General features: G+C 40.5%; 1 protein-coding gene across 3 annotated transcripts in view; it reads left to right on the forward strand.

Moving 5' to 3' along the window:
• VPS13C (vacuolar protein sorting 13 homolog C) overlaps positions 1-18,784 on the forward strand; it is a 157,411-nt gene that overhangs the window by 72,441 nt on the left and 66,186 nt on the right. For all 3 annotated transcript variants that reach the window (XM_059714788.1, XM_059714787.1, XM_006275348.4), the window contains exons 34-46: positions 24-171; positions 896-1,004; positions 1,476-1,603; positions 3,622-3,775; positions 5,591-5,670; positions 6,469-6,528; positions 7,159-7,321; positions 9,222-9,338; positions 10,740-10,843; positions 11,758-11,925; positions 12,680-12,984; positions 15,581-15,725; positions 16,976-17,132. In XM_059714788.1, the coding sequence (XP_059570771.1) occupies positions 24-171; positions 896-1,004; positions 1,476-1,603; positions 3,622-3,775; positions 5,591-5,670; positions 6,469-6,528; positions 7,159-7,321; positions 9,222-9,338; positions 10,740-10,843; positions 11,758-11,925; positions 12,680-12,984; positions 15,581-15,725; positions 16,976-17,132 (1,838 nt within the window). The remainder of the gene's footprint in view (positions 1-23; positions 172-895; positions 1,005-1,475; positions 1,604-3,621; positions 3,776-5,590; positions 5,671-6,468; positions 6,529-7,158; positions 7,322-9,221; positions 9,339-10,739; positions 10,844-11,757; positions 11,926-12,679; positions 12,985-15,580; positions 15,726-16,975; positions 17,133-18,784) is intronic.

Raw genomic sequence — 18,784 nt, forward strand, 5'->3', positions numbered from 1 at the left:
AAATTTTGTTTGGTCTTTGTTAGGACAAGTGTACAGCCAGGTTTTCCACATTCTGACATTCAGATACTTCATCCTATCAACCTGAATCTGATTGTGAATCGAAACTTAGCTGCAGCTTGGTATCATACAATTCCCATGTTGGAAATCAAAGGGTGTCTTGATATCTTGAATGTAAGTATTTATTTAAAAATAAAAAACTAACTAGAAATAGCGAACACAATGATGATTTTTATGTTGCTTTGCTTTTAGGCACAGATAGAACACTGTGTAATTCTATTGAAACCTAATGATTTGTTCCATGTGTATGGAGAAGGATTAATGTTTCTGTGTAAATGTCAGGAAAGAATGACTTGGAGTTTCATTAAAATTTCAGGTTGGTTAGGGGCAAACAACACTTTTTGCATTGTTACCTTTAGAGGAGATTGAAGTAAATAGGCATAATTGTCTTTTGTTGAAAGAATACAGCAAAACAAAAGAAAATACTATGATAACCAATTTAGAATGTATTTCCTTTGTAGGAAAGCCACATGAGCTTTAAGTCTTTTAGAAATAAAATGCTGGAAGTAAAAGCAGATCCCATTTATTTCTAGCCAGGTTTTTAGTTGTGTTTTTTTTTTCATGGTTCTAAGGGTCATAACCTGCTAGGTGGCATAGGTTTCCTTTCTATGGAGCACACATCAAGACTTGTAAGGACTATAATGAAACCTGGGTTGTGATGTTTGACTTTGTTTGTTTGTTAGTTTGTTTGTTTTTGGTGTTGATGATTGTGATACATGGTAGATAACAGGCTAGAATATTCTGGCCATGAATGCTGCTTTCCTATATTAATTTTTGAATACTTTAAGGACCTGATAATGCATGACCTGCTGAAAAAAAATTAACTACTTCTTCATAGGTTATTCTAAGTCAGGAAGATTTGAACGTTTTGCTGAAGGTACTGACAGAAAACCTTGGTGAAGCAGATGATAAGTTAAATGAAACAAAAACAGAAGTGCAAAAGGAAGGTAGGAAAGTTTTCTGTTTTGTTGTGTAAACTATAAAAAGAGTATTTATTTTCAATTAAACTTCAGTAGAAGTAAAGAGATTTAAAAAGCAAGATTAATTACTCGGTGTTTGTATACATCTCTTGTACTACCTAAGAGAACATATTCTATTGGGGTTTGTGCTTTTTTTTTTTTTTTAAATATAACCTCTATTCACATTGTTTTATATTTGGTTGTAAAAAATAAGTAAAAATATGAGAAGCAGCAATTGGTAATTTTTAACTAAAAATTTACACTGAGTTAGGGAATCATTCAACTGGTGAACTTAAGTTTTATTCCTAGAATATAGATACCTATAATGGTTCTATTACTGACTCCATTTCAAGGTCCACGATTGGAAAAAGTAAGTTACCTTCTGCTATTTAGTGCTATCAATGCCAATTTTAAAAAGCTTATATATATTTCTTTGAAACTATCATTTGCAAATGGCAGGAAAAACTAGAAGAACTGAGACCACAGTGTCAACACAGAGCACTCCAGAAGAAACTTTGCCTGGTACAGCAGAAGTAGCATTACATGAAGATGTTACCAATGTATTGCTTAATTTTGAAATAAAAAAGGTATGCATCTCAGTGTAAAGATTTGCTTAACTCTGTGGACCAGAAGTTGCAAAGCAGCTATATCAGGTTACATCAACTAACACAGATTAGCCATGAAGCCCACATACTTGATTTTCAGTAAGGATATCTGTGCTGGGTAGGGTTGGCATTAATGGCCTTAACAGGTTCCATTCATTCAAGTAGAGCAAGTCTTTTGTTGCATATAGCATGTTTTGCTTTCTTTTTGTTGCAAAAAGAAAAATAATGTAGAATGAGAACACGGACTAATTTAGAGGTAGCTACAACCTTTTCCCCAAGCAAAATATTATTGAAATCATGTACAGTCATGCATAATAGATGCATGAGAACTTGGTGGAAAAAATTTGTTCTTTCTTCCTTGAGGATGGATGTTTATGGTATTTGTACAAAATGCTGAGATTACTTCCTTCTGGAGAACAAATCTTGTCACTTTCCTAGGTGAACATGGATGCAACTACCCCAAAAAGGAGTAATTCTATGTAGGCTATTAAAGTGAAAAATAATTTCTTCTCTCCAAAGGAGAAAAGAGCTTTTTTCAATGCTGGCTTCTTTTGCTCTTTTGGAAATTAAAATTGGGTTATACAGGTTTAGACCCCAAGCTGTCACTTACTTTTGAGAGAGTGGGATCTCCTCAGATCTGTAATAAGGTATATGCTTCCCAGGACACTTTTTTTTTATTTTGGCTTTAGTCCCATCAAATTTGAGTAATTTCAGGGCTATGGTCATTTAAGCTAACTACAGACATTCAAAAAGCCCCAGGATAATTGGATTCAAGGCAGCCAGGCCCCTGCAGCGGCCTGTACTAGTAACTGGGGGGCGATAGAACATTTCTCCCAGCTGCAAGCCACTGTCAAAGGCACCCAAATGCAGCTGAGCAGGGCCCAGCCTTACTTGGCTGCCCAGCACATGCCTCTAAACCCTTGCAGTCCCTGGTAGCACCTGGCTGGGGGTCTGATGCTGGGGTAGGGGAGAGGGTGGGTTGCCCCTTCCACCCTTTTTCCTCCTCTTCAGCTGGCTTGAAGAGTAATAATGCTCTGGCTAGGGAGGTCCTGGCAGTCCTGAGGTCCTGGTGGGATTCCACAGGGGTGTTACAGATCCTCCTCTGCTGGAGCAGACGGGACAGCCCAAGGCTGCAAAGCATCGTGGGAGGCCCGGGGACTGAGTTAATTTGAATGGGATGGGGGCAGGTGGGAAGCTTGGACAGAAATTCCATAAACCAGTTTAACCTAAATCAGTTCAGTCTGATACTGCACCCAACCAGGCTTATCTTAAAACAGTTTTGGCCATTTTTAAAGCGGCTTAAGTGCACTGAACTTCTGTTCTGTTACAGGTTTAAATTAGATTCTGATCATCTCGAATTGGTTGATGTGTAACTTCTGCCCATAGCCTTACAGCCCCTGATCAAGGTCCCCATTGTATTAGACTTGTGGAACTTAGGCTGAATTTCCAGAGGAATGGCTGTAATAGTTGTTGTTGCCCCTTGATAGTTTCCCCAGAGTTTTCTCAGTTGTTGAATTTAAGACTGCTGTAGGCCTTCCTGCGCTTTGAGTGCCTTAGTGCCCCCAACCAGGGGCTAGGCGCTTTTTGCCCACGTCAGTGAACCAGTGTTCTATTCTAGATTAGTGATGGTTCTCTTTGCCCCAGGGGCTGTTGTTTTGTTGAGGAGTATTTGTTCAGCAGAGTGAAATCTCTACTTAGTAGCTAACTTAAAGTATCTTTTAAGACGGGGATTCATTGTGAGTGTCAGATAAAAGGATAACAAAGATTTTTCTTCGGTTTATTGTTACAGACTTGTGGTAAACCTATTTTTGTGGAGTGAATTAAATTTAAAGACACTGACTTGAAACAGGGTTGGCAAAGTACCTGTAGAAAATCATGGGCATAGACCTGTTTGAAGGAAAGGAGCAAGGCATTAAGGCTGGCATTACTAGTTGGGGAATATTGAGAGCGTCTTAATTTACTGGACTATAGTAAACTTTTTTTCTTCCCTTCCCTACAAGGTTGTAGTAAACTTGATGAAACAGGGGCAGAAGGGGCCTCCTTTACATACCTTGACTGTACTACAGCTTGGAACTGAAACAAGAATTAGAAACCATGATTTGACTGCAACAGCATATCTGAGGAAAATCATTATGAAGTGCCTTGAATTTACTGGTAAGGTCATTATAGCTTGACACTTACAATTCAGTTGAATGACTATCTAACTTGTGAACTGAAGTTTTACTGCTGAAATATAGATACTTGTAATGGTTCTATCACTGACTCCATTTGCAAGATTCACCATTGAAGAAAAGTTACCTTCTGCTATCTAGTGCTGTACATAGCAGGCTAGTGCAGCTGTAAGGTGTCACAATTGAGCACTAAATGCATAAATTGGTTACTGCAAGAATATTAATTTAATGATTCTACCCCAGTGTAATGGTATTATAAGAGATGATGGTTGTTACTTAAAATACTGTTTTTACTGCTGGAATTGCTTTATTGAGTTCACTGCAAGCAATTGATTTATTCTGTCCAAGTCAGTATAGATCAACCTGGAGTTATCACATTGCAAAATATTTGTCCAGATTGAGTGTGCTGACAGAAGTGACGTTTTGTTGCACGATCGGCCACTGAAAGCGTTCTACAGCTGCACACTGACAGAAGTTCATGGCTGTAAAGTGCTTGAAAAAGTGCCCAATCACCTGACAAATGAACCCTCATTAAATGAAAGTCCAAAGCAGAATGCCTTCACTAACTTCTGTTAGTACAGATCAGGAGCAGAGCTGGGCTAAAGCAGCCCAGTCCCATCCCTAGTGCTGTCTTCACAATGGAAAGGAGGGGAGGGAGTTTGTCTGGGCTTTGTCCAGTCCCAGGCAGGGGGGCTCCAATCGTCCCCTGGCAGCACAGGCTGAGTAAACCCCAGAATGGACCTTGCTCCCCTTCCCATCCTGAGTCAGCAACAGAGCTGGGGGGGAGGGTGGGGTGCTAGGGAAAGAGGCTGAAGACATGTAGCCTCTCTTGCTCAGCCAGCTCCAAAATGGAGCTCCATGCTCCAACCTCCTGATTCAACAGTGAGCATCTGTTGGGTCAGGAGGGTTGGTCTAACTCAGTGTTTTCTGTTAAGCATCATGAGTTGGACTGGGGAGCTGCATGTCTGTCAGCACCCGAAGTGGAGTAAATAGCCCATAAACTGTAATTCAGACTGTTGCCCTATAGTAGAGGTTTGCATGCACTTTCCTCTGGCTTGAGTTTAAGTATAATTTATGTTGAGAAAAATTTGTGTGGGTGTGTTAGAGGCAAAACTTTAACTATTGCTTGAGGAAACAATGAAAAACAAGCCTTCAGTCATGCATTTAATTACATAAGCTTTTTGCGCAATTAAGCATGCAAAGAAATACTTTCTTGTTCTATTTCTTCAGGAAAAAAAATCAGATCCATTTTTTTCCAACACCTTCAAATACAACATTGCTTTGTAAAAGTTTTATGTGCAGTTTAAAATTCTAGCCTCCGCTTGTGTCGCTTAAATTAAAAGGAAAAAATAATGATTAAATTTAAGATGAAAAGGAAAACTTTTTGCCCTCTGCCTGCCTTAGGTTGGAAAATATATGGTTTACAACTGAAATACCTAAGAAGTAACTGCATTTTTCTGCTAAGAAAAAATGTGTATTTTGTTAATATGAGCGGTAATGGGATGGAAGACTATCAGGAAGGTCATACCTCTCTCTTTTTCAGTTGAATTTTTTTTATTTCGTAATTTTTTTTATGGCCAACACTTAGTTAAATAGAATATTATTTTTCTAGTTAGTTTTTTAATCTGCCTTTAAACCAGAAGGGTACTACTTTCCTTGTTTCTCATGATGCTTTACTTGATCTTTAAAAGGTTTAGTCACATCATGGTTGCATCATTTCTGTGGGTATGTATGTAAAACATGGTAAACTAAAGGGATTTCAAATAAAATAAATATATGCATCATGTTTCCTCTACAGACTCAAGGGGAGAGCCTCTTTATATTATAAATTCTGCAAATGAAACTGCTGAACATCTTCTGAAAATGGAATACATAAAGGTTCTATTTTCATTTACTTGGACAATTTTTTTTAATAAAGTTTATGCTTTGATCCTACAAATGTTTAACAGTCGTTCAGTTTTAATCCTGCAAATATTTCTGTTTATGGTTAAGGGTTAAATCACAAAATCCTGTGCTGGGTAATTTTTGATGATATTCCTTATTCCAATCCTGTTTATTAGTTTGTAGTACTCAGTGGCCAAAAGGTCAGTTGAAGTCATAGAAACCAGTGCATTTTCAAAATGGTTGAATGTGTCCTTCTTGTTGGGAACAAAGAGCTTCAGTCTTTTCAAATAGAAATATTTTGGATGGAACATTTTTATCCTAAAGGAGTGATAGTAGTTGTAGCACAGGCTCAGCATCACCAACAAACTGTAGAGAATAGACTGAGTAACCTTTTAGAAGGGATAGATGGACAATGTAAACTTTACAAAAAGGGAAGTTCAGCTATCCTTTGGGAGGTACTAGGTATTATTAAGCAGCATGGGTATATGAAATGCTATCTCACTTAGTGGCCCAAGTGCAGAGGTCAGAAAACTTCATCAGTGTTTATTCATTGAATTCAATGGATAGAACCCATTAATCTGTTGCACTAAAAACGTATTCTTTAGAAAGACACAGTCTTCAAAATTCAGACTTCAAGTAATGGAGGATTTACTTTCATAATAATATATTAAAATATTTCATTATCCTTGTGCTTGTTAGCTTGCATCTTTAATTCCAGTTTTAATTTTACTTCATCTGCTTAAGAACATGAATTTGTGTGCCTCAGTCTTAATTATCTCTATTTTTCAATAGGCTGATGCAGATGGACCAGACTTTAACACAACTTACAAAAATACCAAGCAAGCAATAAATGTAAGTATAAGAAATAATTCCCAAATTTGCACAGTCTTTAATTCTCTGATATAACATTTTGATATGGGATGGAACACCAAATTACTGAGCTAACTGGAACTGATTTCTGCAATTATGAAAACATTCAGTTCCCAAAATGTGACTCAAGTGAAAATTGTTAACATCCCTTGTTTATAGCTGTTTTCACTGTCCTCTTTTAGCATGCAAGGCTTTTTTCCCACATGGCAGTTATTGGGGTATACAGGGGATACCTCAGTGATGGTAAAGACAGAGGGACAATAGAATTAGTTGTCAATAGAATTAGCAGTCACTTCAGTATAGGGGAAGCTGTGTGGGCTTAGATTTGGTGTCTCTGATACTCTCTGACACTTCTTGTCTTTTGACTTAGCATGTCTCTCCCTCACTGTTCTGACAGTGATTTGGTAAGGCAAGTAGGATGGTAATATTTTGGTCCCTTTCTTTTGTATGCATTTACCATACCATTCTATATTCAGAAATGCACCTTACATACAGGAAGTAATTTTCTCTTAATTTCGGTGATGATAATTTTGAAATAACTCTATGAATGTAAAATGGACCAATATAAATTGTAAGACGGCATATTTTTTTTCCTTTGTTCCCATGTTTAAGGTGTCCTTCTCGTGTCTGGATCTGTTACTCCACACAGAAGCCTTGCTTTCTATTTTAAACTTTTTCACATACAGTGTTCCATCAAGTGGCCTTCCCAGCATTGATAAAACATCTGTTCAAAGACCTCAAATAGGTGATCAAAAAACCAATATTCTCAAAGCAGGTACAGTGACTATAGCAATTCCTCATTTTTTACTGGTAGCTTAATAACACTAGATTTTGGTTAATCAGTGCTGTTATTAAGCAACAGTGTTGTACTCTTGCTAGCAAGCAGGACTCTTGCGCTGGCTGCATGTCGGTGGGGGGGGAAACCACCCTACCTAAATAGCAATCATAGAAGTAGGGTCGGAAGGGACCTTGTAGATCTTCAAGTTTGACCCCCTGCCTGGGCAGGAGGAAAACTGGGCTCAAATGACCCCAGCCAGGTAGGCATCAAGCTGCTTCTTAAAGACCCCCAGGGTAGGAGCCATCACCACTTCCCTTGGAAGTTGGTTCCAGATCCTAGCTGCCCTAACTGAAGTAGTTCTTACGGTTGTCTAATCTAAACCTACTCGCCAACAACTTGTGGCCGTTATTCCTTGGGGGCGCTAGGGGAAACAAGGTCTCCCCCAGACCCTTCTGGTCCCCCTGGTGAGTTTATAGACGGTCACCAGGTCCCCCCTTAGCCTTCTCTTGTGGAGGCAGAACAGGTTCAGGTCCCGTAGCCTCTCACTGTAGGGTCTGCCCTGCTGTCCTTGGATCATGCGTGTGGCCCTCCTCTGGACCCTCTCAATGTTGCCCACATCCCTCATGAAGTGGGGTGCCCAGAACTGGACACAGTACTCCAGCTGTGGCCTGACCAGTGTCGCGTAGAGGGGGAGGATCACCTCCTTGGTCCTACTTGAGATGCACCTGTGGATGCACGATAGGGTACGGTTGGCCCTGCTGACCGTGACCTCGTATTGTCGGCCCATGTTCATCTTGGAGTCAATAATGACTCCAAGATCCCTTTCTGCCTCCGTGCTCTCAAGAAGGGAGTTTCCCATCTTACAAGTGTGCTGCTGGTTCGTACTGCCCAAGTGCAGCACCCTGCACTTGTCAGTATTGAAACGCATCCTGTTTTTGTTAGCCCACCCCTGCAACCTATCCAGGTCTTGCTGCAGTCTTTTCCTCCCTGCTAGTGTGCCCACCTCACCCCGAATTTTGGTATCATCAGCAAATTTGAACAGGTTGCTTTTCACCCTGTCATCCAAATCAGTGATATTACATTTTAAGTGTAAAAAGGTCACAATCTCAGTAATTATTGTGTTTTAAAGAGAGCTGTTTTTAACTATTTGTTAAATACTTTATAATTTTGTAGCTACTTGCATTGAGTAATTTTTCTAGAAGAAATATCTTCATTTTGCAGTTTTCCTATGTTGTCTTTCACCAAAACTCTAAACCTTGCTTTACTAGACCTAAGGTAATTCATTAATGAAGTTCTATGTCACCCTTTGCACTTGGATTTCCTCTCCATTACCCATATAGATAAATTCTTAACCAATTGACTATTCACATGATTAACATGAGTTCTCTGCAACTTCCTTTCTTAGAAATAAGAAAAGCAGTATTTTGATAAAGTATAAGTAGGTGTTTTGCAGTGTAGATAAGGGGCTCCTAGTAAATTATGGCAAAATGTTTTAATTGTGCTTTGAGAAATTGTTTCTACGTTTCATATCTTGGGGGCTTAGACCTTGTGAAAATTTTTAAAGGGCAAAGTCATTAATTTTTGTAACTTACCAGTGTTGCGCAGAGAATACGTAACTATTGTGATGTGCCAGCTGTTGCACCAAACCCTATCACAGATTACTTTTGCCTAATACAGCACTTTTCATAAGTGTCTGCCTCAATATTGTTTCTCACTAGCATGACTGTATAGAATGCTTGCATCTATTAAAAGCTAAATGTCACTTTGTTTCAAAGGTTTCATGAGAGAACTTTTGAGCAATGCATACATACAAAACACACCTGTTATGTTGCTGTGATGCTTGTGGTCTCTGATCATGGTTGTGTTTTTCATTTTGTTTTGTTTTTCTGCTATTCAGTATCTAGTAGTTCAGCCCATGATGATGCATATGACTTGAAACTCACTGCAAAGTTGAATGCATTCAATGTTTTTGTCTGTGATCAGAACTGTAACATTGCAGATATTAGAATAAAAGGTAAGTTATGAGCTCAGTGTTACAAATAGTGGAATATAGAGAGAAATTTATTTTTGTTTCTATTCCTCATTAGTTCTGAAGAGCTAAAGTAACAGCTGTAATGCACAATGGAAGTTATAGGAATGTTTCAATATCTGTTAACTTTCATCATAGGACACAGCAGAACTAGACACAAATGAAACACTTAAAGCAGCCAAGTTACATGTAAGGGAAGGAAACCACTTAAGTAAAGATGCACAAGATTTTCATCTATTTAAGCAAATCAAAAAACAAAACCAAATAATCTAGTCACTCACTTGTTAGAAGTAGGTCAGACCTGAGTCTTTCTAAATACTGAGACACACTCCTATGATCTGACTAGTACTGTGGTGTTCAGCCTTTTGGCCCTAGGGTCAAATGTGTGGAGCAAGGCCAGTCAGTAGGCAAAATCAGACTCCATGTCCAGGATCAGTCCTGCATGCCTGGATCCACACTGGGCTACCCCCAGCCAGCCCCATGTGCTGCGATCAGTGCCCTGGGACTTCACACTGCCCCCACCTGGCTCTGTGTGCTGTGGTCAGGCCTCCTACTGCCCCAAGTGCTGGTTCTGGTATGTAGGACTACAGCTCTGGATGCTTACAGACCTGTGGGGAGCTCCACAGACTGGCTGTAAAGCAAAGGATGACAAGCCAGGGGTTGATCACCTTTGGATTAGTATACTTCTGCAGAGTAAGTTTTACAATTAATGCTTAAATGATCAGGCAAGAGGATTTCAGTCTAGTGCTCAGAGTAAATTGAGAAGCATTTTTCCTTCGTTAAAACTCGGTAAGAAATGCACTTGCGTATTAAGAGTTTCTAGTAGGCCTGTGCAGAGTGGCTAGTGTTTGCTTCGGATTTAAATTTGGCCAATTTGGGGGACAGTGATTCAGTTCGGTGACTCAGATCACTGTCCTGAATCAATTTGGCCACCCCCGAATCATCCAAATCTCCAAATCTGGCCCATCCCCACCCAGTCTTAATGGCAGGGGAGCAGGCAGGGAATGGGGCCTGGCAGGGTTCCCCCCCATGGTCCCCTCCCCTCCTCCATTCCCTGCTTACCAGCGTGGAGTCTGGGTCCAGCTTCCTGCTGCAGTGAGTGGGGAGTGCCTGAATTGCCAAAGCTCTCCGAATCTTTTCCAAATTGATTTTTGGAGAGCTTCGAATTGATTCACACCTCTTTAATTGGTCTCCGGATTTGATTCCGAGATTCAGCCACCGAATCGGGGCAAATTTCCTCTGAATTGAATTAGTACCCAAATCTTTGCACAGCCCTAGTTTCTAGTATAACAGGATTTCAAAAAGCACTTCAGTATGTTTCTTGCAACATGGTAATAACCTGTTATTACTCTGAATTAACTTGGAGCTTTTTCTCCTTTCCCCTAGGAATGGATGCATCAGTTTCTGTAAAAACTAAAAAAATAAAGTTTTTTTCCAGACTTGAGGACATCGTCATTACAAATGTTGATCCAAGTACCATTCATAAAAAGGTGACTTCTACAATGTAAAGAGTAAAACAAAACTAGTACTAGTTTTAATACAACTACAGAGAACTATCACTTAATGCAGTGGTGCTCAACCTTTTTGGCTGTGTGGGCCAGAGAAGTGGCAAAGTGCCCATCTTCAGGCCACATTTGGGCTCTAGGGGCCTGCTACTGCCACCTCCCAACTCTGTGTGCCACCCACCTCCCACATGCTGGGATTGGGTCCTAGGGGGCTAGGCACTGCCCCCACCCAGCCCTTTGTGCTAGAATCGGTGGCCAGATCCAGCACACAGGGCCTGGGGCTCTCCATGGCTCTGGAGACTTGGTAGTAGGAGTGCAGTGCAACCATTCCCCCTGCAGCCAAATTTCTGGATGAGTGGGGAGCCCTGTGGGCTGGATGATGTGGAGCCTGTGGGCTGGGGGTTGTCAGGCTTAATGCATTTCATTATGGTTTATGGAAGACAAATGTAAAGTCTCTGTTATCCAGTATGCCTGGGGTAAGGGGATTGCCGGTTATGTAAAAATTCTGATGATCTGAAAACCTCCAGCAGGGGTTTTTAGATAACATGAGGGGCCTGGGGGTAGTGGCTGCACGGGGAGCTGGGGAGGGAGGGGTGTGGTGGCAGCCGTCCATGGAGTGCCAGCAGCACAGGGTGGTGGGTAGCAGCAGCCACTGCGGCATGCAAACGTTTCTCTGCAGCTGGCTGGAAATTGCAGGTAATGGAATGTCCGCTTGGTTAAATGCCACGTAGCAGAGATTTTACTGTAATACTTTAAATATTGATTTTGAAATAAATGATGCTTTAAATGCAATAGAACTTGAAAAAATACTCTAGGATTGCTAGTTCACTGTTGCAAGCTATTTCAGAGCAATGCTAAGCTTATAGAAGTAATACAATAGGTTAATCTAATTCTTTCAGGTTGTCTCCATAATGGGAGATGAGGTGTTTAGGCTCCAAATGTTACTTTATCCTGATGCTACTGCAGGAGAAGCATATACTAATATGTCTAAGGTAGATGGCAAAGTATCTCTGAAAGTCGGCTGCATTCAGATAGTATATCTCCACAAATTCTTCATGTCACTTTTGGTAAGACTTGAACTTTATTTTTTTTCATCAGCATTTACTATAACTTGGTATATGTTTATTTGCAGTTTCTGTTAATTACTTGCAACTATTCCATAGTGATAGAAACATCCAAAAGAAATGTATCACCAAGAAGCAATGGCATTTTAAGTTGGACCCCTCAGTGATAAACTAACAGAGGGAAAGACTTGACCAAAACTGCAAGTAACACCACACGACTTGCAGTTTAGCAAATAATTTGACCTTGACATTGTTACAAACAGTTTGTGTTGACATCTAGTCAGCAAAAAAATAATTACTTGTAATTTGTGACTGTAAACAACATATTCTGCTCTAGATGAATGTTTCCATTACTGTTGAAATAGGAAAGCTAAAATATTATTAAGCCATTGTCTTGTGAAACTAGGTACATTTTTAAGAGCTTTGACTGTATGCTGTATTGATTTATACTTTAGCCTACACATCATAGACTAAAAACTAATCTACTTAATACTGTAAGATGTAATGAACTAATCAGGAAGTGAAGATTTCTTCTAATGCTTTCTGTACAGTTTCCTTCTGAGTCTAGAGTTGTGGGTTTTTGGTTGACTTTTTTGGTTTGGTTTGTTTATTTTACTTCCTTTGATTCTGCCTAGAGTAGGTACCTGTTTTTTGCTGTTTTATAGACTAAAGTATGCTGCAGTTTTCTTAGTAAGCTGTGGTGTTAGTTTCTGAAGTGCCATTTTTTGTTGTGTAAGACATTATCATCTCCCAACAGAATTTCCTGAACAATTTCCAAGCAGCAAAGGAAGCCCTAAGTACTGCCACTGTCCAGGCTGCTGAAAAAGCTGCCTCTAGCGTGAAAGATTTTGCCAAAAAGAGTTTCCGTCTTTCAATGGACATCAACCTGAAAGCTCCAGTTATAGTAGTCCCTGAGTCCTCAATATCCCATAATGCTTTGCTAGCTGATCTTGGCTTAATCAGAATTCAGAATGAATTTAAATTGGTCTCCATGGATAAATCTTCTCTTCCTCCAGTCATTGACAACATGGATGTGCAGCTAACTCATCTGAAACTATCAAGGTATAAATTATTGAGTTTCCATTTATATTTGGGGTTGATGTTAATACTGGAAAACTGTTTAAGTTCAGAAGTTGGCAAGCTGTTCAGTGTGCAGCAGGAAAAGGCTTTTACTTTGCAAAATGCAGTTTCTAAATAGTTCTTATATGGACAGGGTAGGTCCTAGTCAACAAAAGGCAGAGCTCAGTCTGTTTTCTAGGGAAATACAAGACTGGAAATTCTAGGTTTCCTGAAAGGAGTAAATTTATAGAAAAATTTGTTATCTGTATGGGTGTGTCCACACATGCAAACATGTGCATGTGTAGCAGCTCAAGTAGAAGTGGTACAAATTTGAGCTGGGGCTTTTTGCCTTGGCGCATGTGCCCAGGCATGCACTTCAGTGTGGGGCTAATTGTGCCACTTGAGGCAAAATAATCTTGCCTGGCTTCTCCCAGATTTGCAGCCAGGGGGAGCTAGAGCCTGGGGCTAGCACTTGTGCTGGCCCCAGCAGTATAAAAAGCATGGGGCAGTGAGGCTAGGTATCTGCACTGTCACCCAGGTCTGTGTGCTGCTTGCAGGGTCCACTGGCCTGGGTCCTGCATGCACAGAAGTGGCCTGGCCAGACAGCACAGCACACATGCATGCAGGACCCGGGCCGGTGTGGCTGGCAGTCACTGTGAGCAGGGTGAGAGCCCGGAGCTGCCTGTAGGCACATGGCCCTATGCCGTTCTATGCTGAGCTGGGCTGCAGCAGCGCACTGTGACAGAGGCTGTGTAGATATCTGGTGACAGGCCAAGCTGCGCTGCCCCCCACCGTGCAGGGGGGCTATGTCACAAAGCCAAGAGCATGGCTGCTGTTGCTGGTAAGCTACGAGGGGGCTGCAGCCAGGCAGGGGGGCTGCAGCTGAGCAGGGAGGCACGCAGGGGGCTGTTCCTGGCCTTGGGCTGAGCTGGGTGGCAGGAGCCAGGTGCAGGCTGAGCAGGGGGTTGCAGCCAAGCAGGGAGGTGAATGGGAGGCTGCACTTGGCTGCATGGTGAGCAGCGGGCGGGGGCTGGATCCATTGGGGGTGGTGGGGGAGGCAACCAGTGGACCCACCCCTCCTGAGCTGTCCCTCCATGGTCCCCTGCACCCTCTAGTCCCCATTGCTCCTCCAGCTCTCTCCACCCCCTACTTACCTGGTATGGAGCCCAGGTCCGTCGCTCCAGGCAGCATGCTTCAGCACTGGGGAAAGGGCCAACCGTAGAGATGCTCTGGCTGGCTACCAGAGCATCTCTGTGGAGGACCAAGCATCTGGTTGCCTCAGGGCATGGTCTGGGACTGTGCCCTGTCCTGCTTTTTTCCTCTGATTTTTTTTGACCCTTGGATATCCAGGGGTCTAATTCTGCCCACGTATTGCAAATTTGCGGTGTGGGAAACATTTTCTCGTTCCTGCACATGCCTTGTGCAGCATCTGAAAGGGCTTTGAGACGCTGCAAGACGCATGTACATGCTTGTGTGGATGCGCCTTATGTGGGTAAGAAATTTATGAAAAGTTTTTGGAATTCTTGCATGCTGTGGCAAAAAATTGTGTTAATGTAAAGTTAACTTGTAATCTTTCATAAGCATAATCACTATTTGCTCAACAAAGTAATGTACACCACAGCCACACTTATGTATTTTATGTCTGTAAAATTCAAAGAAATATGCTGCTTCATGCTAGAATTCTTTGTAGTAAGCATTCTGGAGACTACTGTTCTATGATCAGGGATGAAAGGGACTTCCAGAGGTCATCTAGTCCAGGGCCTTGCTGGAGGCAGGATCATCCTTCTCCTAAACCACTCCATAAAAGCCATAATCTAAACTCTACAAAAGACTACCAGTGGCAACCTGTATATAGCCTTCTTTTCCACAGTAATATAGCCCAGTGTTCCACAAAACCACAGCCTTCAGTTTCAAATCACTTACACTGCCTGCATTTTTAACTCCAAGGCCGCCTTCCTTAAGGATAAGGGTCGGAGATTGAGAGGGTCAAACTGAAGAGCCTAAAGTTTTTCATAATGCACTTCTAAAGAAAATGTTCACAATCTTTGACCACAGAGGTTTCTTGCTTGCTACTGCCTAGCAATGTAAAAAGATTTAAGTACTCCCCAGCAGAGTTGCTGCTTTCTTTGTCTGGGCAGAACCCGGGATGGCAGGGCCCTGATCCTTTGTGGCATCTCCAGGCCCCACCATAAGTCAACTTTCTAAACATGTCACAGTTGAACTCATGGACCCCATCTATCTGCTCACAAGTCTAAACCAGCACTTGTCTCAAACCACAAACCTGCCCCTACCCAGTTCACCTGGCTGTTGTTCCATGCATTCTGTATGTTGGCCTGACCACATGGCTTGCCAGCAGAAAGCAAACATTTTTTGCACAGTTGTAGCTCTGATAAAACATTTCCATAATCATGCAGTATTAGTGGCAACCATTGTATCCTTCTGCTAACAACATTAAAATAAAACTGCTTAAAATATTGAAGCAGATTCAAAAAGCCAAGAAGTTATACTCTCTCAAAATGAGGAGGAGGATTTGTGAAGAAGTGGAAACAGAAGTATATGCCAGATTGTGTAGATGTTCTAATTTTCCCTGTTCTTCTAGGAGTTTTACTTTGACTGGCTCTCAACCAGACATTGAAATTTTGCAGCCAGTTAATCTGGTTTTATCAGTCCAGAGAAATTTAGCAGCAACTTGGTATCATCAAATTCCAGCAATTGGAATCAAAGGAGACCTAAAACCTATGGAGGTAACACTGTATCAATTTTATAAAATATATATGTATTTTTCAAGTTGTGGTTATATGTGTGGATTAGTCACCAGATTGTCAGACTGACAGTTTAAATACTCGATGCTTAAAAGAAGCATGCTTGCTTGCATGCCTTGGGTACATAGCAGCATGTACATTTTGAATCTTGATTTTTTGTTTCCAGATATGATTATCTTCATGCTAGGTTGTATGTAGCTGTGTAACAGGATGTATAATGCTTAGTGATTTTATTTTTTGGGTGGGGGGTGCATAAGTGTGCTGAAAACTTAATTTTGGAGCAATTGCTACAAGCTGTCCAGATTGTCCTAGGGGTTTTTTTGGTGGTTTTTGGGTTTGTTTTTTGTTTTGGATGTTGACTTTTTTTTGGATCCCCCTTGAAAAAATATGCTTGCATGAATTTATTTACTGCAGTTGCATACAAAACATTACTCATGTGGTCATATTGCTTAATTATGTACATTGCTTAACAGTAGCAGGAAAGAAAACTATGCTGTTTAAAAAAATCCAGAAACTAGGCCTTAAGTTATGAAATTGTCTGGTTTGTCCATCTTGTAATAGGCAACTAATGGGTGGATGTCAGTAGTGAAGGTCTTTCAGTTTGTACTGTAAACAAGAATTGTTTTATACATCTTATCCTCCTGCACTGCTCCTCACGGTGATAGTGCTGCTTTAAGGCCTCCCACAACATTTTCAGATACGTAGGGGTCATGGCAGAGTAGGGATTACCTTTCCCTAGACGTTAGCTAGCAGGGAGTAGAGACTTGGTATAGAGGGTTATCTTATTTATCACCTTAGGATCTATCTTGTGTCAAGACTGGTTAGGTCTGTGTTAGACAACAAAGGGGGTCTATTATAATTAGTCATTTTGGAGAAGCTAAATATGTTTCTAGAGCTCTTCTGGTGGTTCTATTAATTGCGTACTTCATTTACAACAATTATAAGGTAGTAAACAACAAAGCATAGTGTATATATGACTATTTTTATTTGTATTCCCTATTACTAAAAATACCAATGTAATAAAAGACAGTTTTATAGAATAGTTCTTCTCAGACATAATTGTTGCCTGATTTGTCTTTTTAAAGTCCTTTTAATAACACAGGATCAGGACTGTTGTTTGTATTTGCTAACATAAATGGGACTTAATGGAAAAAATACTAGTAATCCTTTCCTGTTTTAGTAATGTTTACTGAATGCCTTTAGTGACGATAGTGTATTTTGTCTATTCACAGATTGCACTCAGTGACGATGACTTAACTGTCGTCATGAAAATTTTGCTAGAGAACCTTGGAGAAGCTGCTTCTCAGTCAGGTGCTACACAACAGACGCAACAAGAGGCTCAGAAAACTAAAAGGGAAGAAGTTCAGTGTGCTTCTGGCTTTCATGAAGGTAGACTTCAGTAGATAAGCTGTTCAGATTTCAGGAAAGATGATCTGGTCTTTAGTTGATATATTTTTCTTTTGGAGAAATAATGTTGATAAACTAACTCCTCCCTAATAGCTACTGTTGTTTGCTCCTGGTTTGTTCTTAATTCACAGGATGATTTATGGGGACTTTGCACATCACAACAAAATCTGTAGTTAATAGTCTAGCTTCTCTTCAACAAGTTGGAAGAAACGTGGAGAGTATTTAACTGAAAGCCTTAACTATCTATCAGTGAAACAATGTTTTAAGTGTCAAGTCAACATCATAAACTTGATTCCATGGGTGTAATTTGCTGAACTAATGAAAGGCTGCATGCAATCTGATAAATAAAAAACCTACCTGTTAATCAACTTCATGATTTGAACCTGTTTTTAAGACGTGTGAGATCCATGACTTAAGGAGGTGGGGAAATCCTGCCCATTTCTTACCATTTCTACAACTGGAGCAGCTTAATTTTTTAAATATTACTTTATTCCCTCCTCCTCACCATTGGTTCATTAATAAGCCTAATACCATGGACAGGGTCCAGATCCTGGCACTGGCATGTTTATAATGAAAGGATAGTCTTCATTAAGTGTTTGTAATGAGACTGGTTCTTCCAAGCTTATATGAGTGGAAAGGGAGAGTTCCATAGGCTCCAAGGCTGAAAGTTGATGCAGCACAGCATAAATTGAGACATTGTGGTGAGGTTGCATGAGGGCTGTGTAATCCGCTCACTTTTAAGTAGTCAACTGATATGTACACTGTGATTGTTTAGATGTATACGTTTAGAATGCCTGTACTGCAGCTGTTCCGACCCACTGTAATTACAGTGGGTCAAAGCAAATTCAACTAAAAGAGTCTGCTGGAGAGTGGTAATTACTGTGCTCCAGTGTCACATGTATCAGTGTCCCTGCACTAAAAAATGGCAGTAGGGGCACTAAAAAGCTCATCAAATGAGCTTCAGTTAAAGCACACCCACTGCCATTTTTCAGTGGGGGGCGCTGATACATGTGACACTGAGCATTTTTAATTTAGAGCAGCTCTCGGAGCTGCTGTAGTTAATCCCTCCCCTCCTCCTTGCCTTTGGAGCACGTGTATAAATTACCTTAGATTTTTAAGCTTGACATAAATTACCTTTCTGAGAATAACTAAAGGTTTCTGTGATAAGGAGATGACTCTTAACTAATGGATTGGAAAAGTAGTTTGCCCATGTTAATTTTTGTGGACCCTAGCGCATGCAGTATTCCTAAAATCATATTTTTATATGGGTTGGTAATAAAAAGGTTATAATAATTGTTCCATTGATTGTGGATGGAAGATTCATATGTTGGATAAAGTGTTTTATATATTTGTTTCTTATGGTAGTTGTTACAAAAGACTTTGGATGTTGGGTCCACAATCTAATAGTACTGATGATATAAAAAATTGCTTTTTATTTTACATCAGTTGCTAAGTTCTAATTTTTGTACACCTAGAAGGAAGAGCAGACATGTGAATTACATCAGTGGTTCTATCTCAATACTTGGTGTAATAAAAAAACAAACCTTTCTTTTTAACTGAAGTCTTTACCTGAAGATAATGAAGAGAAAACACTATATACTAACAAAATATTCTGTGATTTCTTAAATTAAATG

This window comes from Alligator mississippiensis, chromosome 11 (genome assembly GCF_030867095.1).
Source record: "Alligator mississippiensis isolate rAllMis1 chromosome 11, rAllMis1, whole genome shotgun sequence".
Taxonomy (NCBI): Eukaryota; Metazoa; Chordata; order Crocodylia; family Alligatoridae; genus Alligator; species Alligator mississippiensis.